At 54.1% G+C, this 25,441-nt stretch overlaps 1 protein-coding gene across 1 annotated transcript; it reads left to right on the plus strand.

Moving 5' to 3' along the window:
• The first annotated feature begins 17,636 nt into the window (after positions 1–17,636).
• On the plus strand, positions 17,637–24,856 carry MRPL23 (mitochondrial ribosomal protein L23). The gene is made up of 5 exons (XM_028118430.1): positions 17,637–17,688; positions 19,785–19,907; positions 20,653–20,735; positions 21,318–21,391; positions 24,670–24,856. Exons 1-5 carry the CDS (start codon positions 17,672–17,674, stop codon positions 24,826–24,828), a joined length of 456 nt encoding a protein of 151 aa, XP_027974231.1. The 5' UTR covers positions 17,637–17,671; the 3' UTR covers positions 24,829–24,856.
• Positions 24,857–25,441: the final 585 nt, after the last annotated feature.

The raw sequence follows: 25,441 nt of genomic DNA on the forward strand, positions 1-25,441 counted from the left end.
CCAAGTGTGTGCTGGCTCTTGGATGGGGGGTGCTGGGGGCGCGCAGACTGGAGGAGGGGGCCGAGCTAGGGAGGACAGAAGCGCAAGTCGGGGGTCCGAGGGACACTGGGGTCCCCTTCAGGGGTCAGGGCACATGGCCGGGCCTGCCAGTGGCCTCCACATCTGTCCCCCCGACCCTGCAAGCCCCTATGACCCTCAGTTCTCTACCTCAGCGGGGGTCTTTGCCCCCCGTGAGCAGTCCCCCACCGCTTGAGTCTGCTCTGAAGCCAATTTGGGGTAGAAGAGCTTTGCCTTTAGAGGGGTCTTGGGGGAGGGGAGCGGGAACACAGTAGGAGAGCTTACAGGCGTCCCCCGGAAATGTGGGGGCAGAAGCAGGGTCCGGAACAAGGGGGTGCACATAGCCGGAGGGGCCTCTCGCCCCCAGAGGAAAGGAGCAGGAAAGCACGTGTCAAGAGAGCAGACTCAGCAAACACAGACCGTTCTTTCTATATTATAAGAGAACACAGTGCACAACTGTGTAATAAATTTGAAAATCCTGACCAAACAGAATTATGGAAAATATAAATCACAAAAATTGGATGAAGACGTAGAGCCTTGCACAGCGGAGTATTCATGGAGGAAGCTGAATTTCAGAGTCCGGAGCCGCCCCTCCGGGAAGGCTCTGCAGAGTGGAGGGAAAGAGCAAGCGTGCCCTGCGGTCTGCCATGGGGTGGCGGGACCCCAACAACAAGGGTGAACCCCCAGAGAGCACATGCACACGTGTGCCTGCCCCAACACACATATCCGTGCCCCACATGAACACACATCCCGCATGGAGCCACACACCCAACAGACACCAATTCACCGGCACACACATGCCCCCCACATACATGCACCCCCAGCTCCACATGCCACACCTGTATGCAGGTGCACTAACAGCCAATGACCGTTACTGCAGTAATGCAAAGGGGGACACCTTAAGAGAACAGGGGGTGGGAGCCACGGAGCCCCCATTTCCATCCCCCACCCCCCGCACCTGCTGCCTAGTTCTGAGAGGCTGCCCTGGGGAGCTGGTCAGCACAAGGGCAGGAGGGCCAGCCCCCCACCTGACCCCTGGAGTGGTGCAGATGCAGAGCAGTGTGAGCTCCCGAGTCACCCGCCAACCACAGGGAACGCGAACAAGTCTGGGGTCTCAGTGGGAGGTTTTAAAGCACATCTCCGTTGCTGCCGGGCCGGGAGGACCAGAGTGATGGGGGCTGATATGAACCAGACAGTCAGGCGGCAGAGATGGGCCTTGGTGGAAGGCCGTTCCTGCAAACGGGGAGCACGTGTGATGCCTTCCCTTGAGCTGCCTCAACTGTAGACCAGCACCCAGCACGTGGAGCCTGAGGCCAGCCCTCTGCGGCCAAGTCCCATGGGGGGGGGAGGTGGGGGGCAGGTAACTCATTAGCATATGTTTAGAAATGTGAACACACCTGGGGGAGGCTGGGCTCTGCTGAGCGGCAGCAGGAGGCTGGGGACTGAAGGGGGCCCAATGGAAAAGCCCGGGGAGGGACCCCCCAAATGCTAATGTTAAGCATCTAATTCAAGAAATTGGAAAATAAGCCTGAAACCGAAACCCAGGGAAAGAGAAGCATGGAATAATGAGGAAAGAGAAGGTGATGGGAATTCCCAGTGAATGCACAAGCTCAAGGGTCGAACGTCGGTTTTGCAAAAGGGCTGGTGACATCGTCCCACATCAGCCTCATGGGCAAGCGGGAGGGAGAAGGCCCGGATGAGGAGGGTTAGGGTGAGGAGCCGAACGAGAGCACAGCTGTAGCCGAAACAGAGCTACTGGCACAAGCGCATCAGAAACTGCTTCGTGACGGTATTCTTGAAAACTGCGTAAAATGGCCAATTTCTACGGGAAATGGGACTTACTGCGTTGACTCAAGGTGAAGAGCAAAACGTGAATAGACTGACTTTGTTTTAAAGAGGTTGAGCCACCAAGAGTACGAAGAACTGTTTTAAACGACATCCTCCTCTCTAATGCGGTGGTTCTTGAGTCACTAACAGAGCAGAGGCTTGGGGGGAACCCAGGTGTCCGGGCCAGAGCTTTAGGTCGAGAAAGAAAAACTTCCCAAAAAACAAAAGAGAGGGCAGGAGGGGCGCCTGGGTGGCTCAGTAGGTTCAGCATCTGACTCTTGATTTCGGCTCAGGTCATGATCCAGGGTCATGGGATCGGGCTCCAGGTCGGGCTCCATGCTCAGCGCTGAGTCTGCTTGAGATTCTCTCTCCTTCTGCCCCTCTGCCTCCCTCTCAGGCCCTCTCTCTCTCTCTGTCAAATAAATAAATGAAATCTTTAAAAAAAAAGAGAGAATAGGAGGGCAAGGAAAAAAGTATTTTGTCTTATCTACTTGTGCCTTAAAAAATTGCCACTATTCCCAACCAAATAATTATCTACAAAAAAAAAAAAAGAAAATCTGCAATTCTGAATTATTAGAATTAAGAGTTCTGTGTGGGTACACGAGAGCATAAGATAGAAAGATCGAGAGTTAGGGGACAGTGTTTAAAAATATCATTTACAACAGAAATGTTAAAACATAACAATAATAAGGATAAATCTAGCAAAACATGTGCAAGACAACCAGAGAGATAATAAAATCACTTTATTGAAAATATCTAAAAAGCACCAATACCTGGAGATTGTTATATGTTCCCTAAAAGAAAGCAGTAATAGCTTAAAAGTGTTCATTCTCCCTAAATTAATCTATGAATTCAGGGCAACTTAACCATGTTCCCACAAGGACATAATGTAAATTCATGCTGATTCTAACATGCGTGGGGAAGGAAAGGGGGCTGTGGACAGCCCAGACCGTGTGAGGGGAGGTGCCGGCTCCCAGATAGACACGTACAGGGCCACGGGCTCGGACATGGACACAGAAGACAGGCCCACGTGCAGGGCCACGGGCATACCTGCTGTGCTGGGGGGCGGGTATTGCGGAGGCAGACAGACCAACACTGAGAATAAATAAAACAGGGTACCACCTCCTCACACCAGCCACCAAAAATCAGCCCCCCCACCCCCACCCCCTGTTTGAAGAACTAAATCTGAGAAGGAAAACATTACAACTTTTAGGAAGCAGCTATAGGAGAGCATCGGAACAGGGGAATTTCTTAAACCAGGTGTAAAACCTCCCAACCATAAAACAAGAGTTTGATAAATTCCACAGGCGTAAAGAAAGTTTTAAGAACATGAATCTCTCTCGGTTAAAAAACAGGGTCCAAGTGAGCGAGCTCTAAAGGCCTTCTTGGCTTCACGCGGGGCTCTGGACTCAGGCAGCGCCGTGGAGCCGGCAGGAAGGGGCCCCGGGGAACAAGGCATGAGGTCGCACAGGGAGAGGGGTGTGGGCGGGGGAGGGCGGCCTTGGCTGCCTGGGGGGATGTGGGGCTCTGTCAGCCGCCACCTCATCCCTGCAACTGGGCCACTACTAAGTCTCAGTTTGGTGGCGTGGGCTCGGGACAAGGGACTGCATCTGGGTCCTGCCGTCTCTTCCCACATCTGCGCCAAAAGATGCCTTGAGCCTAGTGGACCACAAGCCACGTGTTAAGAGCGGGTATTTGTAGCACATCCCTGATGCAGGTCCGTGTTGGGCGTATATAAGGAACTTCAGGGCACCGTGAGGAGAAAGGCAAGCCGCTGAAGAGAAAAATGAGCAAAGGGGGTACAGAGTTCACAGAGAAGAGCCCGGGATGGTGAGTGAATGTACCGGAAGTGGGAAGCAGGAGACCACCCTACACTGCCACAAAATGCCAGTCCACACACACGAGGGGGGCAAAGGACAGATGTTGGTTAGGGGAAGGGGGGCTCGTGTTTCCAGGAGCACACCAGCTGCTGCATGCAGGTGGCAAAGGACAGGCTGGGAGAGGCTCCGCTTTGCAGCCACGGGCGGGACAGCTATTGGAGGCGAGGGTCAGGACTGGCTGGGGCAACGACGGCACGGCGCGGACGGCGCACCCAGTCCAGTCCCTGGGTGGTGAATGGAGCAACCTGCCCATTACTTGTCAAGAGCGAAGTACCCTGAGAACGGGGAAGCGAGCGGGTGGCAGCACACTAGCCAAGCGGTAACCCCCGGCAAGGGGTTGCGCTGAGGACACACCACCTGAGCCATGTTCTAGCCCGAAAGTTCAACCTGATTCGAATCATGAAGAAACCACCCAACAAATCCAGCTGTGGGACCCACTTCAAGACAACTGGCCCAGACTCTTCAAAACCGTCCCTGACCCAAAAGCCCCCTGCCTCCCAAAAAGAAAATTAAAAAAAGAAGGAAGGTATTGACAATTAAATACAACGCATCAGCCTTGATTGCATACCACATCCAAAGCCCAAAGTGACGCCAGAGGACATTTTGCGACCCTTGTGTTGGCGGTGTGGTGGTGGAAACATGGTTGTGGAGGAGGAGGTCCTTGCTCTGAGACTTGTCTGCAAGCCTCCCTCAGGGCTCAGGGAGGGAGGGAGGTGGGAAGCAGGTACGGCAGAACCGGGTCTGAACGCGGCCAGCACTGGCACGGTGGTGGGCACCTGTACTTGGGAGAGGGTGCGCGGAGGCGACTCGCCACACCTGATCAGCTCGAGGAGGTGTGCCAGTTCCTCTCCTGGCACAGATCGCTGTGGGCAATTACAGAAAGTTCGAGCCCTCATCCAGAGCACAGTAGCTAGGTAAATCATGGTATAGTCACAGATGGACTGCACGCAGTTAAAAGAAAGGACCTACAGCTAAATGCAACCACTGGCAAAGTTTTGAAAATACAACATGAGCAAGTTGCAGAAGGAAAAAATTGCTTACATAACATTTTTTAAAGTATGAAAACAAATTATCCATGCCTCGATGTGAGGAACACACATTGCAGATGAAGAGTCCTTTCCAGGCAGGAGAAGGGGATTTTACTGTGAAGGGGCGACCCAGATCATTGAGACAGGGTTCATCATGTTTTATTTCTTAAGCCAAGTGGTGGGTGGGTAGATGCAGGTTCTTCCTATTTTTATTTATACCTTCTGGTGTATCTTAAATAGTTCATAATTGTTAAACATCGGGGGGAGGGCACTTGCCAAAAATCAATCCTTATTTCTGAGAACAAAACAAAGGCTCAAGAAACTATAGAAAACTATAAATAAGCACTTCCTTTATCTACGCTTGGTGGTGGAACACGAAGGCATTTCAGTCCAAGACAGGAACCAAATGAGGATGCCTGCTTTTACCATTACTCTTCAGCCCTGGGCTGGAAACTGAAGACAATGACAAAGATGTTAAACGGAAATAAGATGTATAACTTCTGGAAAGGAGGAAACCAAACTACCACATTCCTAGGAGCCCCGAGAGAGTCAACGGAAGAGCTTTCAGAATAAATGAGAGAACTCGGGAAAGTAGCCAGATGCAAAATACATATTTTAAATAGACATTTTTTTATTATTTTGTAGCAACGACCAGCAAGAAGATAAAGTGGAATAAAAATATTATTCTCAAACAAAACAAAACAAAGAGTGTAAAATACTTAGCAATAACCCTCTTAGGAATGTCCAAGGTCTGTAGGAAGAGAAGGACAAAGTTTAATGAGAAACATAAAAATGAACTTTGAAAAAAAAGAAAACGAGAGAGAGAGAAAAATACAACTTGTTCTTGAGTAAGAAGTTTATAAAAATCAGTTCTTCCCAAATTAATGTATAGGTTTGCCAGATTTTCAACCAAAATTCGAATAGGATGTACTTGGGAGAGAAGGGTGAGCCAGGGGTGGGGAGGTGGTTGGCAAGATGAATCTCAAATTCATAGAAGAGGAAAAATAGGCAGGAATAGCTAAGAAAAACTTGAAAATTAAGAGCAGATTTCTAAAGTGAAGGTATTGTAGCTGATATGTGCTGAGTGCTCCCTGCAGATCCATGGTCTGACAAAGCTTCTTTTGCTTTGCCTCATGCAATGTTCACAGTAGACCAAAGAGGCAAATATTCTCATCATATGCATTTTCCAGAAGAGCAAACTGAAGCTCAGAACAGGCTACACCAAGTCCCAAGGTCACACAGCCACTCACTAAGTGGTGGACTCAACCGTAGACTGTGAATTACAACTCCACACCCTCTGCTCTTGACAGTTGCAAAATTTCTTCCAATTCTACAGTATTTATCAGCATGATACCACGTCTATGTAAGCATCTGAAAGCATCTCAATGAAAAAGGGGTGGTAGGATATTTAATAAAGGAGGTTGAGAAAATCAGATGTGAGTGTGAAGAAGAAAAGGCAATGAGATTTTCACTCCATGCCAAATACCAAAATATATGCCAGGAGAATTAGAGAGTTCAGTATGAAAAAAATTATTAAAACTAAAACTAGTGAGAAATGTAGGTGCACGTTGGTCTGCTTTCATGCTGGGGAAATTTTTCTAAGCTCACAAACAATGGAAACATCAGGGAAGTAAAGGAAAAGCTCAGTAAATTTCATTACTTGGAAATTTTAGGTTTCTATATACCAAAAAATGTTTATCAAAAGGCAGACATCCACTTCTAGCCAAGATGGAGTAACGGGCCAGATTTATCCTCCTGCCTGAAACAACCCAAAAAGAAAAAAAAAGGACAAAAATACATAAAACAATGTTTTTCAAGACTGTGGACATTAGGGGCGCCTGGTTGGCTCAGTCATTAAGCATCTGCCTTCAGCTCATGTCATGATCCCAGGGTCCTGGGATCGAGCCCCATGTTGGGCTCCCTGCTTGGCGGGAAGCCTGCTTCTCCCTCTCCCACTGCCCCTGCTTGTGTTCCCTCTCTCTCTGTCTCTTTCTCTCTGTCAAATAAATAAATAAAATCTTAAAAAAAAAAAAAAGACTGTGGACGTTAGGCAGTAAGCACCAGTGGTCCCAGGGAGATGTGAAAGAGTCAGGTTGGGTCCTACAATTGCCCAGCTTGCTTTCTTGAGAGAGTTTCCAGGCTTCGGTGCAGGATGGAGGACCTGTGGAGTGTCCAGGGAGAGAACCCTTGGAGACATGCAGAGGGGCTCCTCCAGCATTCAGCAGAAACTGTCCAAGACTGAGAAGAGAGCCGCTGAAAAGGACTGCAGAGACCAATGCCTGCTGCTCACACAGGGGTGGGAAGATGGTCTGTGCCCAGCAAACAGACTGGAAAAGTGAATACTTGTGAGGCATCGGGTACTCAGAAATGTCTTGTCTCAGTAGCAGGAATAATTAACCCTGGATAAATAACGCAGCACTTGCTCCAGACCTGCCTTACAAATTGGAAAAAGAAGACCAGAAAGGATCAAACTGTGTCCAGGTAACTTAACTGCATCTCAGAACAAAGCTCTAGAATATTTGTAGAAATATAAAAATATTCAACTCCAAGGAAAAATTCATAACATCTGGCATCAGATCAAAAATGATCGAACAGGCAAAGAAATAGGAGAACGTGACCCATAAGGAGGAGAAAATCAATCAAAACCAACTGTAGGAGTGCCTGAGTAGTTCAGTTGTTAAGCGTCTGCCTTCTGCTTGGGTCATGATCCCGGAGTCCTGGGATCGAGCCCTGAGTCGGGCTCCCCGCGTTGGGCTCCCTGCTCAGCGGGAAGCCTGCTTCTCCTTCTCCCACTCCCCCTGCTTGTGTTCCCTCTCTCTCTGTCTCTCTCTCTCTGTCAAATAAATAAATAAAATCTTAAAAAAAAAAAAACTGTGATAAGTTAACACTGTAAACTAAAACCCCTAAAGCAACCACTAAAATAAAACAAATAGTCACAGCTAAAAAGCCAACAGAGGAGATAAAAGGGAATAAATAAGACTTGATGAACTCCAAAAGAAGGCAGAAGAAGAGGAAAGGGGTTAAAAGAATGGGTGAGCCAAATAGAAAGCAAGTAACAAGATGATTAACTCACACTCAACCACACGGATAAGTACATTAAGTATAAATGGTCTACACACCCCAATTAAGAGGCAGAGATGGTCAGATTGGATTTAAAAGCAAGACTTCACTGTGTGCTGCCTATAAGAAACTCATTTTATTTTATTTTAATTCAGTTAATTAACATATAATGTATTATTAGTTTCAGAGGTAGAGTTCAGTGATTCATCCGTTGCATATCACACCCATTGCTCATCACATCACGTGCCCTCCTTAATGCCCATCACCCAGTTACCCCAGCCCACCACCCCCCTTTCCCCTCCAGCAACCCTCAGTTTGAAGAAACTCGTTTTAACAAACAAACATACCAACTGGCTACAAGGAATGACAGAGTTATATGAAGCAACAACCAACAGAATTGAAAGGAGACGGACGAATCCTTGGTCCTGGTCAAAGATTTCAACACCCTCTCTCGACAATTAATCAGACAAGGACGCACAAGATCAGCAAGGACATAGGAGACTTGAACAATACTGCCAACCGACTTGACTTGCTTGACATTTATAGAACACTCCTCTCAAATACACATCATTTACCAGTGCAGACCATGTTCTGGGCCATAAAACATAACTTAATTAGTTGAGAAGGATTCAAGTCACATAAATTATATTCTTTGACCATAGTGGAATTAAGCTAGAAATTAATAACAGAAAGATCCTTGGAAATTTCTCAAATGTTTGGAATCTAAATAACACACTACTAAATAATTCATGAGTCAAAGAAAAAAAAAGGCAATTAGGAAGTGTTGTCAACTGAACGAAAATGAAAATGCAACATAAGGGAACTCACGGAATGCCATTAAAGCAGTCCTGAGGGTGGTATTTATACTACCACATGACTATCCTAGAAAATAAGAAAGATCTCGAGTCAATGACCTCAGCTCCCACCTCAAGGAAAATTGAAAAGTAAATGCAAATGAAACCCAAAGTAAGCACCAGAAAGGAAATAACAGAGATCAAATGAAAGTCAATGAAATAGAAAACAGAAAAATAGTAGAAAAAATTTTAAAAGATCAAATCAAAACTTGTTTTTTGAGAACATCCATAAGAATTGACAAAACTCTAATCAATTTAGTCAGGAAAGAGAGAGAGAACAGGGATTACCAAAATCAGAAACAAGGAAGGTGACATCACTACAGATTGAACAGATGTCAAGAGATAAAAGAATAATAAGGAACTATTGTGAGCAACTTCATGCTTATCAGTCTGACAGGTTAGACGAAATGGACACATTTCTTGAAATCAAATCTGACTCAAGAAGTAGACAACCCAAGGAACCTTGTTGCATTGATTAAAGAACTGGAATGCAGTTAAAGCCTTTCCCACAAAGAAAGGTCCAGGCCCAGATGGCTTCACTATTGGATTCTACCAAACATTTAAGGAAGGAATAATAGCAATTACATACCAGTTCTTTAAAAAAAAAAAAAAAAAAGTTGAAGAAGAGGGAATACTATCCAACTCATTCTATGAGGCCAGCATTCTCCTGATACCAAAACCAAAGACAATACAAGAAAACTACAAACCGCTATCCCTCACAAACATGGATGCAAAAATAAAATTTTAGCAGGTGGAGTTCAACAATGTATAAAATGGATTACATATCAAGTGTGGTTTATCCCAGGAATGTAGGGTTTGTATAACATTCAAAAGTCAATCAGAGTAATTCACCATTTTAACAAACTAAAAAAGAAAAACCATAGGACCATCTCAATAGTTGCAGAGGAAACATGTGACAAAATTCAACACCCATTCCTGATTTAAAAAAAAAAAGAAAAGAAAAGAAAAGTTCTTAGCAAACCAGGAGTAGAGGGAACTCCCTAAACCTAATACCTGCCATCTAATGGTGAAAGACAAAAATTTTCTCACTAAAGACAGGGACAAGACAAGGATGTCTGCTCACCACTTCCATTTCACATTGTACTGGAGGTTCTTGCTGGGGCAATTAGGCAAGAAAAATTCACACACACTGTAGCGGGAAAATGAAAACTGCTTTATTCACAGACAAATGGATCATCTAATCCAATGGAATCTATAGGAAAAGCTACAAGAACTAACAAGTAAGTTTACCAAGGTTTTGGGATACTAGGTCGCCATACAAAGTCAGTTGTACTTCTGTAAAATAGCAATGAATGATCAGATATTGACATTTAAAAAACACCACTTCCTAATAGTATCAAAAAATAGGGATAAATGCAAAAAAGGGTGTGGAAGAGCTACATGTTGAAAATATGAAACATTGCTGAGAAGTTAAAGACCTGGATGAACAGAGGGATGAACAGTATGCATGGATTGGAAGGCGTATTCAACACTGTTAAGGTGCCGAGTCTCCCTAAGTGTAACCTGTGGATTTAATACAGTCCTAACCAAAGTCCCAGCAGGTTTTTTTTATGTAGAAATGTACAAGCCTGTTCTACAATTCATATGGAATTGCAAAGGACCCCAAAGTAGCCAAAACAATCCCTGAAAAGAGGAATAAAATCAGGCTAACATTCTGAGAATTAGGATCAGTCTAGAGTAACCCAAACAGTGTGGTATTGGTGTAAAGATATTCAAATAAATCAAGAGAATAAAATAGACCCACACATACGCAGAAATGATAGCTCTCCCAATAAATCACGCTAAAACAGGTGGCTATCCACCTGCAAGAGGAAAGAAAGAAGAAAAGAAAGAAAGAGAGACAGGGAGGGAGGGAGGGAGGGAGAGAGGGAGAGAGGGAAGAAGAAGAAAAAGAAAGAGGAGGGTTATTTGAATACAAAAATTAACACAAAATGGATTGTAGACCTAAATAACTATAAAAACATAGGGGAAATCTTTATGAATATGGATCAGCAAAGATTTCCCAGACATAATACCAAAAGCATAATCCCCCACCACCACCAAGATTGGCAAATTGAAATTCATCAAAAATGCTTAAAATTTGCTCTTCAAATTTCATTGTATTTCACTGTAAAGCGAATGAAAACGTAAGACACCAGCTGGGAGAAAACCTTAGCAAAACACATATTTCATAAAGGGCTGATCCAGAGAACAGAAAGAACTCTCACAACTCAATAATCAGAAAGCAAACAACCCAATTTTTAAAAATGGGCCAAAGATTAGAATGGGCACCTCACTAAACAAGATAGATGAATGGCAAAAACAGCTCGTGACTAGATGCAAAACCCTGTCATTGGGGAAATGCAAGATAAAATCACAGGATGCCACTCCATAAGAATGGCTAAAATTGTAAAGCCCTCTAAACATAACAAATGCTGGGCAGAATGTAGAGGGACCCCACATCACTGGTGGAAATGTTAAACGATACAGTTTGGCAGTATCTGTTTTCTCAAAAAGTTAAACATACACCTGCCATGTGATGTGGTCATTACATCCAGGCATTTCCCCATGAGAAAAGGAAATGTTTGTCCTCACAAAGACTTTCACATGAATGTAAATAGCAGCTTTATTTTTAATCGTCAAAAACTGGAAACAGCCCAAATGTCCATCAGCAGATGAATGCATAAACAAATTGTGGCCCATCCATACCATGGCGATCAGAAGGAATGTAGGGTTGAGGCACGCAACAGCACGGATGAATCCCAAAATAGTTATGCTGGGAGAAAGAAACCAGACAGAAAAGAGGACAAGCTATATGCTTCCATTTATAGAAAACTCCAGAAAATGCAAGCTAACTAGGTCATCGGTTGCTTGATTGGGAATGAGGAGGGGCACAGGGAGGGATGAGAGAAGGGGCTGCGGGGGTCCAAGGATGCATTTGGGGTGATGGTCCTCCTGAGGCCTCTCGCCTCGTGTGCGGACGGCCCTGCTCTCCCTGGGTCCTCACGGGGTCGTCCCTCCGTGCGGGTCTGTGTCCTGATTCCCTCTTCCTGTACGGACCCCGGTCACACGGGATCAGGGCCCATGCCAGTGACCCCGTGTTACCTCCAGCCCCTCTGTGAAGGCCCCATCTCCAGATGCGGCCGCACCCCGGGGTGCTGGGGGCCAGGGCTCCAGCATAGGACCTTGGACAGGACACAGTTCGGCACACCGTCACAGGCAGCAGATGAGCAAAAGACATAAAGAGACAAGTCACAGAATCAGAAATGCAAATGAGCGATGAATGAGAAATGTAGAAGTGCAAACGTGAGACACCGCGTCTTACCCCTGGGCGACGACGGTCGCGAGGCTTTGCTACTGTGTGCCAGATCTGGCTACAGATGCTCCCACGGGAACAAGTGTCAAGGGGAAGATGACACAGGTACGGAGCAGGTGCAGGAGCTCCTGGGGAGGGAACTGCGGGCTCACAGGGCAGAGCCTCACAGCCGGCCCATGAAGGCAGGTGCGTCCCACGGTGGGATCCCTTCTCCTGGGCAGGTGAGCTGGGCTCTGGGAGTGTGGCCTACTGGGAACCCCAAAGCCGGGACTGGGACCCAGTGAGGTGCAGAGGACTGGCCTGCGGACCCCCAGCCTGCGGCCCTAGCTTGGGCAGCCCAGCCAATCTAACCCTCAGCAAGCAGGGCCACCCCTTCCTTACGGAGCCTTCACACAGAAGGGAACCATCCCAACCACACGGGAGGCACTCAGCGTCACAGGGACACCGGCCCTGCTGGACTGCTCACCGCCTGAGGCCCCTGGAACAAGAAAGCCAGGAGACCTACCACGTGGAGGGGCACGCCTGGCAGTTGGCGTCTCCCATGGTACAAAACCAGACTGCACTCCTGAGATTCATAGCAAATAGATATTTGGTCGTTCAGATGACCCAAGTATATTTCTCGTAGATATTTGGTTCTGGCTTGCAGTTCAGCTCCAAAACATTTGGACTTCCTACGGATGACTGGAGCATCTTTCGTTACCACCGTCCGTCCCTTGTCCGCAGTTCCGGAACTCCCCTCAGAGCCACGAAGGTGAAGCGGGTGTCTTGTTCTGCTTAACCAGCCCCTCTCCCCCACAGCTGGGTGTACGCTCACGAGGGGACTTGTGAGAGGGCCTAAGGTTGGGGGCTGGGTGCCAGGGGAGGAGGGTTGGGATTTTCAGTCCCGCCCCCTGATCGCCCATGTTATGAAGCCTCCATAAAACAAACCCCCAGGGAAGGGGCTCGGAGAGGTTCCGGGCTGGTGAATCTGTGGAGATTCGGGGACGGTGGTGCCCTCAGAGAGCTGGAGGTTCCACGGCCTCCCCCACACCTCCCCCTGTGAAGCTGTTCCGATCATGGGTTTTATAATGAACTGATGATCTAGTAATAGCACCCAAGGAGGGGCTTGTGGGAAGCTCCAACCTATAGCCCACCACTCAGAGGCACAGGTGACAACCTGGATTTGCGATTGGCATTGGGAGGGGAGGGAGATGCCCTGTCCCCTTCCAGAATGTTTTGTTTGCTATGGTCTCTCATGGGTTTCAATTGAGGAGGCAGGATTTCGAGAAGCAAGCAAGCCTCTACCTGTGTCACCGTGTCACCTCGTGCCTGTCTCCATGGCAGGCCCACCGTTCTGGCCTTTGGAGCCCAGTGCAGACTAAAGTCAAACCAGGTAGCCAGGTGACCACTGTGCTTACTCCTACAAAGCAGTTCAGACTCAGCTGTATATACAGACGGGGCAGGGGGATGTCTCAGTCACCCCTGCCCCTCCAGGTCCTCCTCTCCTCTTTCCCCACCAGGCCCCCTGCTCCCCAGGGTTACCTAGGGCTGGTCTGTGGGCATCTGCCTGCCCAGAACCCCGCTTCCGGGGAGCTGGGACCCTCTCCCTCCAGAAGCCTTCTCAACCCCATCCTTGCCCACTGTTCCTGCCCTCGGAGGGGGGGGAGCCCTTCCGTGAAGACGAGGTGGCAGAGGATTAAGGTTGCCCTTCACTCAGGTGACAAGGAGCCTCTGAGGGCCATGGGCTTACACGTGCCACCAGGCCTTTGCACGTGCTGTCCCTTCCCACCTCCTGCTACCCTTCCCTACATGCAGCTCCAAGAGCATCTGATGTATCTCGCTGGTTTACTTGGGTGCCATTTTTCTCACGTGGGGGACGTGAACCATGGAGGCAGTAAATTTATCGGTTTAATGTTGTATGCTCTAATGCTGTGGACTCAACCCCTAGAAGGACACTGGACACATAGTAGGTTCCCAGCAAATATGGGTAAAATGAATGAATGAGTGAGTGCACACATGTCCTCTCTCCGGCCTCTTACCCTCTTGGTCTGCAGCCTGAAGTCACCTCCAAGCTCACCTTGTCCGTCCCCTCTAGCCCAGAGTCTCCCGCCACTCTCTGAAAGGAGCCCCAGCTCCCCAACCTGGCCTGGGAAGCTCAGCATGTAAGCTGCCCTCACAGGATGGTTCCTGCCTGGGCCCACTCCTTGTCTGCCCACTGGGGGCTCCTCCTCCCCCAGGCCAGCTCACGTCACTCCCAGGGCTTCCCCAGCACCAGACCCTGAAGGGGGGGCCCAGGTGGGGGTGTCAGACGTCAGCCAATGAAAATGCACGCAAAGATAAAAGTGGTATGTTCCTGCACGCCTCTCAGAATGGCCAACATCCAGAACACTGACAACACGAAATGCTGGTAGGGATGAGGAGCAGCGGGAATGCAGAATGGGGCAGCCCCTCTGGAAGACAGTTTGGCATTTTCTTGCAAAACTAAACACTCTTACCATACAATCTAGCAGTGATGCTCCTTAGTATGTACCCAAAGGAGCTGAAAACTCATGCCTGCACAAAAACCTGCACACAGATGTTTGTAGCAGCTTTACTCATAATTGGCAGAACTTGGAAGGAGCAAAGATGCCCTTCAGTAGGTGGATGGATGAACCGTAATCCATCCACACAAGGGAATATTAACAATACTAAAAAGACATGAGCTATCAAGCCATGAAAAGACATGGAGGAGGCTTAACTGGATCTTACTGAGTGAAAGGAGCCAATCTGAAAACGCAAGACCCTGTGGGATTCCAACAATGTGACATTCTGGAAAAGGCAAAATGATGGTGAGAGCAAAGAGATCAGTGGTTGCCAGGGGTTGGGGGGAGGAGCAGGAGGAACACCAGGGATTAGGGCCATGAAACTACTCTGCATGACCCCATAATGACAATGGTGGATATATGTCCTTATACGTTTGTCTAAACCCACAGAACGTCCCAACATCAAGAGTGAATCCTAAGGTCAACAGGAGACTTCAGTTAGTAATAATGTATCAGTGTTGGTCCATCAATTGTAACAAAGGTACCAGCTAGTGCAGGCTGTTAACAATAGGGACAATGGGCACCTGGGTGGCTCAGTCGTTAAGCATCTGCCTTCGGCTCAGGTCATGATCCCAGGGTCCTGGGATCGAGCCCCACATCGGGCTCCCTGCTCCGTGGGGAGCCTGCTTCTCCTTCTCCCTCTCCCCCTTCTTGTGTTCCCTCTCTCACTGTCTCTCTCTCTGTCAAATAAATGAATAAAATCTTTAAACAACCACAACAACAACAACAAAACAATAGGGACAACTGGTGGGGATACAAGAATTTCTTGGTACTCTCTGCGCAATTTTTCTGTAAACCTGAAATTGCTCTAAAAATAATGTCTATTAAAAAACAATTAAAAACAAACAAACAAAAAGTTATCAGAGCTTCAAATTTAGTGGAGCATCCTCCATTTTATCTGGCAACCCTAGCCCAGGGAAGCCATGCTGTTGGTGATGGGGTGGATCTGATGAGACCAGAGAAGGAGGAAGAGAGAAGGTGCACGCAGGTGCCCCCAGCTCTGAGACCAGCTCTGCTCAGAAATCCCAGGCTGCTGGGGAGGAGCCCCGTTGGCAGAGAATCAGAGAGGTGGGGACTAAGTGTCGAGGGGTCTGCACCATGGAGACCCCATTCCTGCCCGCAACCTCCTTGAGGACCTCAGCTCCCTGTTCAGATGGGACCCCCTCTCCTTGGAGCAGTAGCTCCCCTCAACCGATACAGAGTCCACTGACTGCCTTCCCCCCTGAGCCACACACAACTCGGAGCCCAGCGTCCAGCCACACCTCCGCAGACCCTTCCCATGCAACATCATGCCTTGGAGTTCAAATATGGCCAGAGTCAGCGCTTCCTAAATAGAAGTCTCCTGGCCCCAGGGACCCCCATGCTCCCACTGCATCCCTCTCCCTGCCACCCAGTGTGCCTCCTCCCCACTGACTTCTTCCTACACAGGGCCTGGGGCCCTGCCTTTCTCCCTTCTCCGTGCCTCCCCCAGCAGGCAGGCTGAACCCCGCTGTCTCAGCTAACTCGTCCCTAGTGCCCACTCCTCATCTTGAGTACCTCCATCCTAGGTGAACCCACTTATGCACTCCAGCACCACTCTATAACCCAGTCCCTCTTCTTCTCAGCCTGAGGCAGCCATCAGCTCCAGCCTCCCTGCAGCCTTCCCCATGATCCACCTCCACCCTAGAGATGAGACACTTCCCCTGATTCCTGGGGGTCCCTCCTCTCCCTGCAGATTGCCTGACCCACGTCATGCCCTCTTGGCTTTGAAGAGCATTGAAGTTGCTGTTGGTCAGAGAGAACAGGCCAGTCTGGGGGTGGGGGGGGGCAGGGGGAGGCAGCTAAAGGGATTGAGGAATGGCCAGAAGCCATGGAGCCCAGGAAACCAGTCAAGAGTGAGGTTTCGGGGCTGCAGCCTGGTCCTCCCCAAAGGTCTTCATGCTGTTGGGGGGGAGGGTTCCAGATGTGCCCTACAGAGTGGGGGTCCCCCGAGTGAGGGTTGTGTGGGAAGCTGTAGGAGGAAGGGGTTCCAGGAGATGGGGAGTGGGGCCCAGGGCTGGCCAGAAGGGCTGGGAGGGGCCTTGGAGCCCCAGATCAGGGAGGGGATGAAGCCACCCTGGCCTAGTGGAGAGACTGGCCTCAGATGAGGGCCACTCACCCACCCCTCCCCCACTTTCCCATCTCCCACCTCTGCCAGCAGCTGGAAGGGTGGCTGGCCATGGTCTACAGTTGCTGTGGGCACCAGGGCACGACGTAGGGGGTACAGAAGGGTGTAGGGGGGACATACTGGACTAAGTGGGTCTGCAGGGCATTGGCCGGGTGTGAGGGGCAATGAGTGGGCAGGGTGAGGTGCCTGGGCAGGGTGAGGGGACTGGGCAAGATGGGTTCTGGACACTTGAAGGGTTTGCGGGACTTGGGAGAGACCCAGGGGCATGAGGGATTCTGGGCTCTTACAGGGCGTGCAGGTCAAGGGTGCGGCTCAGATATGCAGGCCAGGTAGGGGCCAGGTGCGTGGGGCAGGGGCAGCGGGCAGGGAAGGGGCAGTGGGGTAGGGACGTGGGTCAGGGGCAAGGAGACAGGAAGGTGGGGCAGAATGAGACAGGTGCAGTAAGTCCTGCAGGTGCGGGAGGCAGAGCGGTGGGGTAGGTGTGCAGGTGGGGGGCGATGGGAGAGGCACTGGGCAGGGCAGTGTGGGCAGGTGCGCTGGGTGGGGCGGGGGCGTTGGGCGGGGCGGTGGCTCAGGGGAACGGGAAGGGGCGGGGCGGGGCAGGACGGTGGGTCAGGTGAATGGGGCGGGGCGGGGCGGGGGCGGTGGGCGAGGCAGTAGGCGGGGCCGTGGGGGGGACACGTGCGCGGGGTGGGGCGATGCGATGGGCGGGACGGTGGGCGGGTCGTGGGCGGGGCTATCTAGTGGGCGGGGCGACGGGGCCGGTGAACGGGACGGGACGACAGGTGATTGGGGTGGGGCGGTGGGGCAGGTGCGCGGGGCGGGGCCGGGGCGGGGCCAGGGGCGGGGCGCCGCGGGCCCTCCCGGAAGCCAGGGGGCGCTGTGACGGGTCCACGCGGTCCGTGCGTGCCCCTCCTTCCGCCCGCGGCCCGGAAGCTGGCGATGGCGCGGAATGTGCTGTGAGTGGCCGGGGGCGCGGGCCTGGGGGGCCGGCGGGGGGGGGGGGGGCGGGGAGGGGCGCGGTGACGGTCAGGGGGCTACGGACGCGGCGTGGACGTCGAGCGCCCGCCCGGGAGGGTCGCCCCCACCCGCGTCGCCAGGACCCCCGCGGCCCGCCCCCCACAGTTGAGGCTGACGCACTCGTGTCCCCGTCGAGCGCGACCGGCCCCCTGAATGAATGAGTGCTCGCATGCACGCATGCGCATTGGCCCCGGTTGGGTCCGCGGCTAGGGGCCCTGTGGGGGGGGGGCGCGAGTGCGCCCCGGCAGGGGCAGAGGGGCCAAGGCGCCTGCGCGGGCTTGGGGAGCAGGCGGGCAGCGGGCTTGGCCTCGGGGTTGGCGTGTCCACGCAGCGGCCGGGGAGGCTCGGGAGGAGAGCCGGCGGGGCGGGCTGGCGGGTGAGGGCGAGGGGGAGGGTGGGATCGCGGGTGAGTCACCCTCGGGGCCGCAGGGAGGTAGGGCTTGTGGCAGCCTGCCAGGTCGCTGTGTTGGGAGCAGGCAGGAGAAATTCTGAGTTGCACTTGAGCCGTGTGGAGTGTCGGGCTTGTGAAATCCGGGAGGGTCAGGCGGGCCGAGGGAGAGGGGTGGGCCCACAGGTGGTGCGGGCCTGCGATGGGAGACCAGGAGGAGGGGAGTCAGCAGCGCTCGGGCCGGCCCTTGGGATTGCTCTGGCCCTCCCGTGGGTGGGGAAGGACAGGGGGTTTGCGAGACCGTGGACGCCACGGGAGACTCATGTCCTGCCCACCTCAGGCCTCTGAACCTCTAACCCTCACACTGGGCCTCCCTCCACCCCCAGCCGAGGGCACTCCTCCATCCCCAAGCCCAGGGATCTGGAGAGAAGGAGGGTCTGAACCCCTGCGTCCCCACCCGCACAGCTCCCCAGAGGGCCTGCCCCTGCCCCCATGCAGTGCCGCAGTTGGTCACCAGGGGGAATAAGTGAGCCCCTTGGGTGGCCAGCCATTGGCCCAAACTCCAACGGAGGGTACAACAAGGCAGGCCTCTTGTTCGGGGGGGCCCTGAGAGGACGAGGCCTGCACCCTTCAGAAGCCACCCTTGCAGCCTCTCACCATTGCCCACCCTGCGGTGGAGACTGCCCCAGGGCGTGCTGCTGGGCCACTGCCACGCCCTGACTTGGTCACTGGCCACCTCGGGTAGATGGCACTTGGCCATTCAGTCCTGCGGTGCCCTAGCCTCCCGGAGCCCCCGTACCGTCCACATGCCCCAGGTGCCTGCTCAGCCCTGAGGCTCGCCCTGGTCCTTTCACCCCCTGGCCCTCCTCATCCTGTGCCCAGCATAGAATTTGGCCTCCCTGAGCCCCCCTTTCAGGGTGCTGGTTGTCCTCCAAATCAGGGGCCACGGGCAGTGCTGCAGAGTGGCCAGCAAGGCTACCGGTGAGACCCGTGGCCTGTGCGCCCACCCGCCCCAGGCCCGGCCCCCTGGCCTCCCGGCAGCCTCTGCAGACCACAGGCGCCCCCCTTGGCTGGCTGCGTTGCCCTCGCAAGCCCAGAGTGCAAGTGCACTTGGCAATAGCTGTGGGTGGTGGTGGCCTCTCACTGCTTTCCAGCTGCCTCTGCTCGCCCTGGGGGTTTTCAGGGTGGGGGTGACGGTTGCTTCTCCCACCCACACGGAGAGTGTGCAAGTGACACCCGCCCTTGCTGCGGGGTGAGCCAGGGCTGGGAGCAACTCCACGGCAGGCAGCCTGCCTGTGGGACCGTCACTTTAAGTGTGGTCTCCAAGCCTGGCCACCAGCAGCTTTGGGGGCCACGGTGGGTGTGCTCTCTACGCTCTCTACGGGCCTATTTCTTGAGTCACTCCATAGCCCCTTCCTAAGGGCCCACAGCCCGCACGAGTTGATGGGCACTGGGGGTCTTGGGGCCCACACTGGGCAGAACTGTGCAGTGAGCAGAGGGGGCCCTGGGGCGCTGGCTTGTGGAGAGCTGCCCCCCCCCCCTTCGCTTCCCACTCCTGTTGCAACTGGTAAACAAACGGAGGTCTGCTGGGGGCGACCCCGGGGTCATGTGTTCTGTGTTTGATGTGGACAAATCTCCCCCTCTCAGGTACCCTCTGTACCAGCTGGGCAACCCCCAGCTCCGTGTCTTCCGAACAAACTTCTTCATTCGGCTGGTGCGGCCCGGCTCGGTCCAGCCTGAGGACACTGTGCAGTTCCGGATCCCCATGGAGTAAGCCCCTGAGGAATTCAGGCTGGGGAGTGCCCCTGGGGGCCGGCTGCCCTGCTGGTGTCGCAGACCTGGCTCCTACGTGTGGCTTCTCCCCGCTGTGAAAACACCACAGGCAGCCCTCTGAGCTGCTCTGCAAATATTGACCGAGGGCCTGCTGTTTGCAGAGCCTGGGGTGAGGCCGGGCTGCCCCCAACGCCCTCCCCTCCCCCCACTGCCCCCCCACCCGGGGGAAGCCCAGTGGAGGGCCCAGCGCCTCTGTAACTGCATTGAGCTCCATGCTCTTCCCAGACGCCTGGGCCCAGGCTCTCAGAGCTTCTCACCACAGCTTCCAAAAACCTAGTTTTCCAGTGGTTCCCTCGCAGAGGCCCCGGGCACTGTCCCCCAGGCTGCAGGGTGCCTCAGGATGTGACCGTCCCAGTGCATGGGCCTGGGGTCAGCTTGAGCTTGAGTGGCAGCCTTCAGATGCCGGGCAGGAGTGGCCAAGGGCCACGGTGATGATGCTATTTCAGGTGGAAAGGGGAGGGGGCCTAACCCACCAGCACCGTGGCCACCTGGTGGGCTGGGCTCCTGGCAGCCTGGGGGCACCCCCATGTTGGCCCTTCCCTGGAGAGAGCTCTGCCTGGGACCCTGGCCCCTAGGGCCCCCCCACTCATATGTGGGGGACAAGAGAGCACCGGGTGGGGTCGGGTGGCTGCTTTTCATCTCATCCTGGCTGGGACTTGCTTTTCTTTCGTCTCTACCCCAGGATGACCAGGGTGGACCTCAGGAATTACCTCGAGCGCATCTACAACGTGCCTGTGGCCGCCGTGCGGACAAGGGTGCAGCACGGTGCGTGCTAGGCCCCTGCTGCCCTCTGTGGGGGTGGGTGCGCCCCCAGAGCTCACAAGGCCTCCTCCCAGCCTCTGCGGGGGGCTGGTTCTTGCTGGGGAGCTGAGGTGCTCGGGGCTGCAGCGGCTTCCCCAGGCCCACGCTGCTGACAGGGCAGAGCCCGGGCTGGAGCTCAGGTGGGCCACCCCGCTTCTGCTCTAAGCTCTGTCCTCGACCGCCTCGGGAGCGGGGTCAGCAGGGCACTTTCCTCTTGGTTCCCTGACCCCCCACTGCACTCTGAGTTGTTAGGGACGGCAGCCTTCTGTGTTGGGTCGCTATGCTGACAAACGGGAGAAATGGGTCTCCTGACTTCTTTTAGACACGTTTGGGCGTTTAACGGAGCAGAGATCCACGGTGGTGGTGCTGGCTCCTCAAACACAGCCTGGACCTGTGAGCCGGTCACATTCGGCTGTGACGCACTGTCATCAGTAGGAGACCACCCAATTCTTAACATGTTTGCCTCTTTCTAGAAAGTGGGTTCCTGGATGAGTTGGACTAAAAATCTCGTGCTTGGAGTAAAGTGTGTCTCCCCCTCCCCAACAGGTTCCAACAGGAAGAGGGATTACAGAAACGTCAGGATGAAGAAACCAGACTACAAGGTGGCCTATGTGCAGCTGGTGAGTGGGCTTCGGGCAGAGTCCCAAGTCCTGGGCGTGACTTATCACGACCGTGACCTTGGTGCGGGGGACGTGTTTGTGCAGCGGCCCCCTCCTGGGGCCCAGGGAGGCCCTGTGAGGCAGGATCTCAAGGACCATGGCAGACGCGGGGCAGAGCCTGCACTTAGTCCTAATCCCCAGTGAAGCCCCAGGCGGAGCTGGTGCTCCAAGCACATTCACCCCATGGGAGGAGACGGCGCAGGGCATTTTGGAACTTCTCCGGGGCCAGCCGTGTTAGGCCCTTGGACTTTGAACGTGCTGTGGGCTCGGGCAGGCCCACTCAGCCCCGGGGGGTTTGGGCTCAGGCAGAAAACAAAGCTCCTGCCTCTGGAGAGCGTGTCCTCAGAGGGACAGGCCCCCGGGAGAAGGGGGAGGCAGTTGATGGCCTGGGGGTAAAGCTGCTGCAGGGGCCTGGGTCTCAGAGCTGGACCCGTTCGGTGTGCCCTGGGGTCCTGGTGGCCCCCTCCCCTCTGGACTGAGTTGTGGGGCTTTGGCACATCCCGCCAGGTTCTCTTGACCGTGTATTCTGCCTGGCCTGGGGCGTGGGGGCAGGGTCCAGTGCTCCATCTCCGTCCAGCAGAGAGGAAGACCCACAGCTTCAGAGACCCCTGCTCAGGCTCTCCCCTTCTAGACGGGACCCTAGATGTGCTTCTGCAGATGAGCCCTCCAGGAGATGGCAGGGTCTCCTGCCATGTCCGTGCGAACCCACCAGGGAGGGCCCTGCTTGCAAGGCCCATTAGCTGCCCCTACTGTTTGAACCCCCCTGGGGCTGGGGGGGGGCCTTCTAGATTCTTCCATACCGGGGTGGACAGCCCAGCTGAATCCTTGGCAGGCGGCGGCTGGCCGTGGCCGCTAGATGGCAGTAACGCTATTGTGAAAACCGCCCCCCCCCCCGCCTCCCCCCCCCCCCCCCCGGGGCCTACAGCCCTATTTTGGGTGAGAGGAGGCAGTTTGTTAAGAGACCGAGTTAGTGTGGCAACTTCTCTGAAAAACAGTCACAGTTGTTGTTCTAAACAGGGGCCCCCGTAATTATTTGGCCTAATATTTGCTGTGCATAAAATCAGCCAATCCAGGTGGAGGGAGCGCCCGTTGGCCATATAAAGGCGCCTGTGTCCTGTGTGTGAAATCGGGCCATCTGTCTCTGTCACGCGTGCGGGCTGACACCCCCTGTGCGGGCATTCGCCACCAGGCCTTCCGCGGGCCAACGACAGTTACAAGTGGCTTCTGAGTCACCCGAGCCCTCGCATTCTTCCCCGGGCCCCGCCTCAGCCCCCTCCGATCCGGTGCATCGGTGTACGCAGCTGCCACGGGGCACGTCTTTCTTCCCCCTGTGAAACCCGGCAGCACAGCCGGGGGCAGAGGCCCCGCCGGGCACGGCGCCTGCAGGCCCACAGTGACATTCGGGGACGTTCATGGTGGGCCTCCCGCCCCCCAGTCCCGCGTGCCTCTGCCTGGCCTGCAGACCGGCAGGAAGCTTGGGCCCTTGCCCTCTGAAGGGGTCCCCTCTCTGCCCCCATCTGCCGGGGCCGACCTCTCCCAGCGTGTCCCTGTGGGCCCCGCTCTGGGGCTTCTAAAAACAGAGCTCATTGTAAAGCACACAGAGGGTCAATCACGAACACAAATTAAGTTTCCGAATCTATTTTGGGTTGACTGCTGCGGAAGAGCCCATCCGGCGGGGTGGGGGCCCCCGTTCCCCCCGACAACCTGATACACATCTCTGCGGGTCTGCATCCCCCACACGGCAAGCGGACTGTCGCCCGGCCGGCAGGAGCCCTCTGGGGCCAGGCGGTGGCCCCGGGGGCACCTGGGACCGCCAGCCTGGGGCTGGTTCCCACACTGCTCCTTTCCTGGCCTTTCCTGCTGAGCCGCTCATTCTGCGCCATGGCGGGGATTGAGGGTTTACTTTTGAAAGTACAAGGTGAAGTTCCCCAGAGAGGGGCGCCCACAAGTGGCTCTTGTCTCTGGTGAGAAGTGAAGAATTTCTCTCACCGGCTCCGTCCGTTTTTCCGGAGCTATTGCAAATTGGCATCTTTGTATTTATATTTTAAAATGTCATTTTGGGTTTCCCCCACCTCAGAAAACTAGCAAAATCACCTCGATATATTAAACATAAATCCCCATTCTGGGCAATCAGCCCTGCGTGTAAACTCTTGCCCTTTGGTATTTTAAAAAAGAAAAAAAAGCAGCGTTGAGCCGTGTAAGCTAATCCTGCTGCAGGCTGGCTACTGAGCGCACACAGCCCTGCTTTCTTCACTCGGGCCCGCGCTCCGCGCCATGTGATCAGAATTTATAAACCTTCCCTTCTCGGGTGGGGCGTGCGGGCTGTTTCAGATCATACTTGGCCGCCTGCCCAAAGCCAAATTTCTTTACAAAACAAGGGTCTCCAAGAACCAGCGCACTTTGCTGATTTTACTTATTAAAATTTTCCAGATACGGATGCCGCCCTCCATCCTTCTTTGCCCGTCTGGAAACAGACAGCGCTGCCCTGGCGCGCACCCCCCTCCCGCGTCCTGGTCTTGGGGGGTTGCTCTGTGAGCCGAGGCGAACTGGAAGGGCACCTCACAGTTGCCGGGGCCCCCTCCTCCACGCCCACGGGGGCCGGTGCCCCGCACACGTGCTCGGGGGTCTGGGCTGGGGCTTGGCCGACGCTGGCACATTCTGAACTTTTAGTGAAAGACGTAAAACCAGTTAATTTGCAAAGCCGGTCTTGATTTATAGACTGCTGCATATGTACATTTCTTTGTACGTTATATGCGTTTTATTTGCCAAGCTCCGAGCCAGGAGGAGGGGTAGTCTTTAATGTGGGTAAAGGCCTGTAGGTATTTTGGATGGAAAAAGTTTCAGCGCGGCACCAGACGTTATTTGTGCCGTGTTTTCCTGTGCCTCGCTCCTGCCCCCCGGTCCGACCGGGCTGCCCCCGCGCCCGTGAATGGGCGCTTTGCTGGGCTGCTTTTAATGAGGCTCCAGCCACTGCAGACACCACTCCATAAAGAGATAATGCCGATGAAAAGGGGCATTGTCCGGAGTCATGGCTTCCCGCTGTTAGATAAAAGCCAGCGGCAGGCCGACGTGTTTGCGTTCCAGGCGGGGACAGCACCCTGGACGTGCTGGCCGCGTGTCTGTCCCAGGGGCTTGGGGCAGGAGGGTCCTGTCAGGCTGTCCCCCTGCCTGGAGGCTCCCGGGGCCGGCGAGGCGTCCAGAGCCACGGCTCTGAGCCCGAGTGCTTATCCCCTCCGCAGGCCCACGGACAGACCTTCACGTTCCCCGATCTGTTTCCCGAGAAAAAGCACAGCAGCCCCGGTGACAACGACATCCAGGACAAGCTCCTGGAGGAGCAGAGGCAGAGGCAGAGCCGGGACCCCCGGCGCGGTGGCGTGCCCGACTGGTTCGGCCTGTGACGGCCCCAATAAAGTCCTGTGTGCGGAAGCCCCGGGCTCTGTGTCCTCTGTCCCTGGCGGCCAGCGCAGGGCTGTGCCCCACGGCGCACACGGCGCCTGCCCGCAGGGACGGAACAGGGCCCATGTGACCCGTTCCGCCCCCATGAGAAGGGTCTTCGTGAGGAAGGTTGTGTCGGGCAGGTCGTGAGGAGGGGTGGGGTGAGCGCCACGGGCAGGGGGCCCGTCCTGCTGAGGGTCCAGGGCGGCACCACCGGTGGCTCTCGAGTGGGGAGGGATCCATGGCAGGACCCAGAGGAAGCGGTGTTTAGCAGATGCCAGCCTAGCGCAAAGCAGTGCGTGGAGGGCAGGAGGCGGGAAGGACCAGCGACCTGAAGGCCCGAGGACGGGATGATGAGGCCAGTGGCCATTGGCACCCTGGAGTGGACGGTCTGGAAGGAGACGGCGTCTGGGGACCCACAGTGCATGCATCGAGGGGCCTGGCCCTGAGATGTGCGGGCAGCCAAGCTGGCCTCTGTGTGCCCGGCAGGCCCCTGTGGCAGGTGCCCCGCGAGCCCCGGGTGCTGTGCCCTGAAGGCAGGTGGCGGGAACCAGGCCGAGCCTGCCGAGCTGGGAC

Source organism: Eumetopias jubatus, unplaced genomic scaffold (assembly GCF_037043125.1).
Source record: "Eumetopias jubatus isolate StellerSeaLion01/CBP00866 unplaced genomic scaffold, mEumJub1_p1.0 scaffold_13, whole genome shotgun sequence".
NCBI classification, from domain to species: Eukaryota; Metazoa; Chordata; class Mammalia; order Carnivora; family Otariidae; genus Eumetopias; species Eumetopias jubatus.

Excerpts from the sequence above, each read along its gene's own strand:
- MRPL23 (XM_028118430.1), top strand. Across the intron at positions 19,908-20,652 it reads CAGTTCCGGATCCCCATGGA|GATGACCAGGGTGGACCTCA; the intron begins GTAAGCCCCTGA and ends TCTCTACCCCAG. Across the intron at positions 21,392-24,669 it reads AGGTGGCCTATGTGCAGCTG|GCCCACGGACAGACCTTCAC; the intron begins GTGAGTGGGCTT and ends TCCCCTCCGCAG.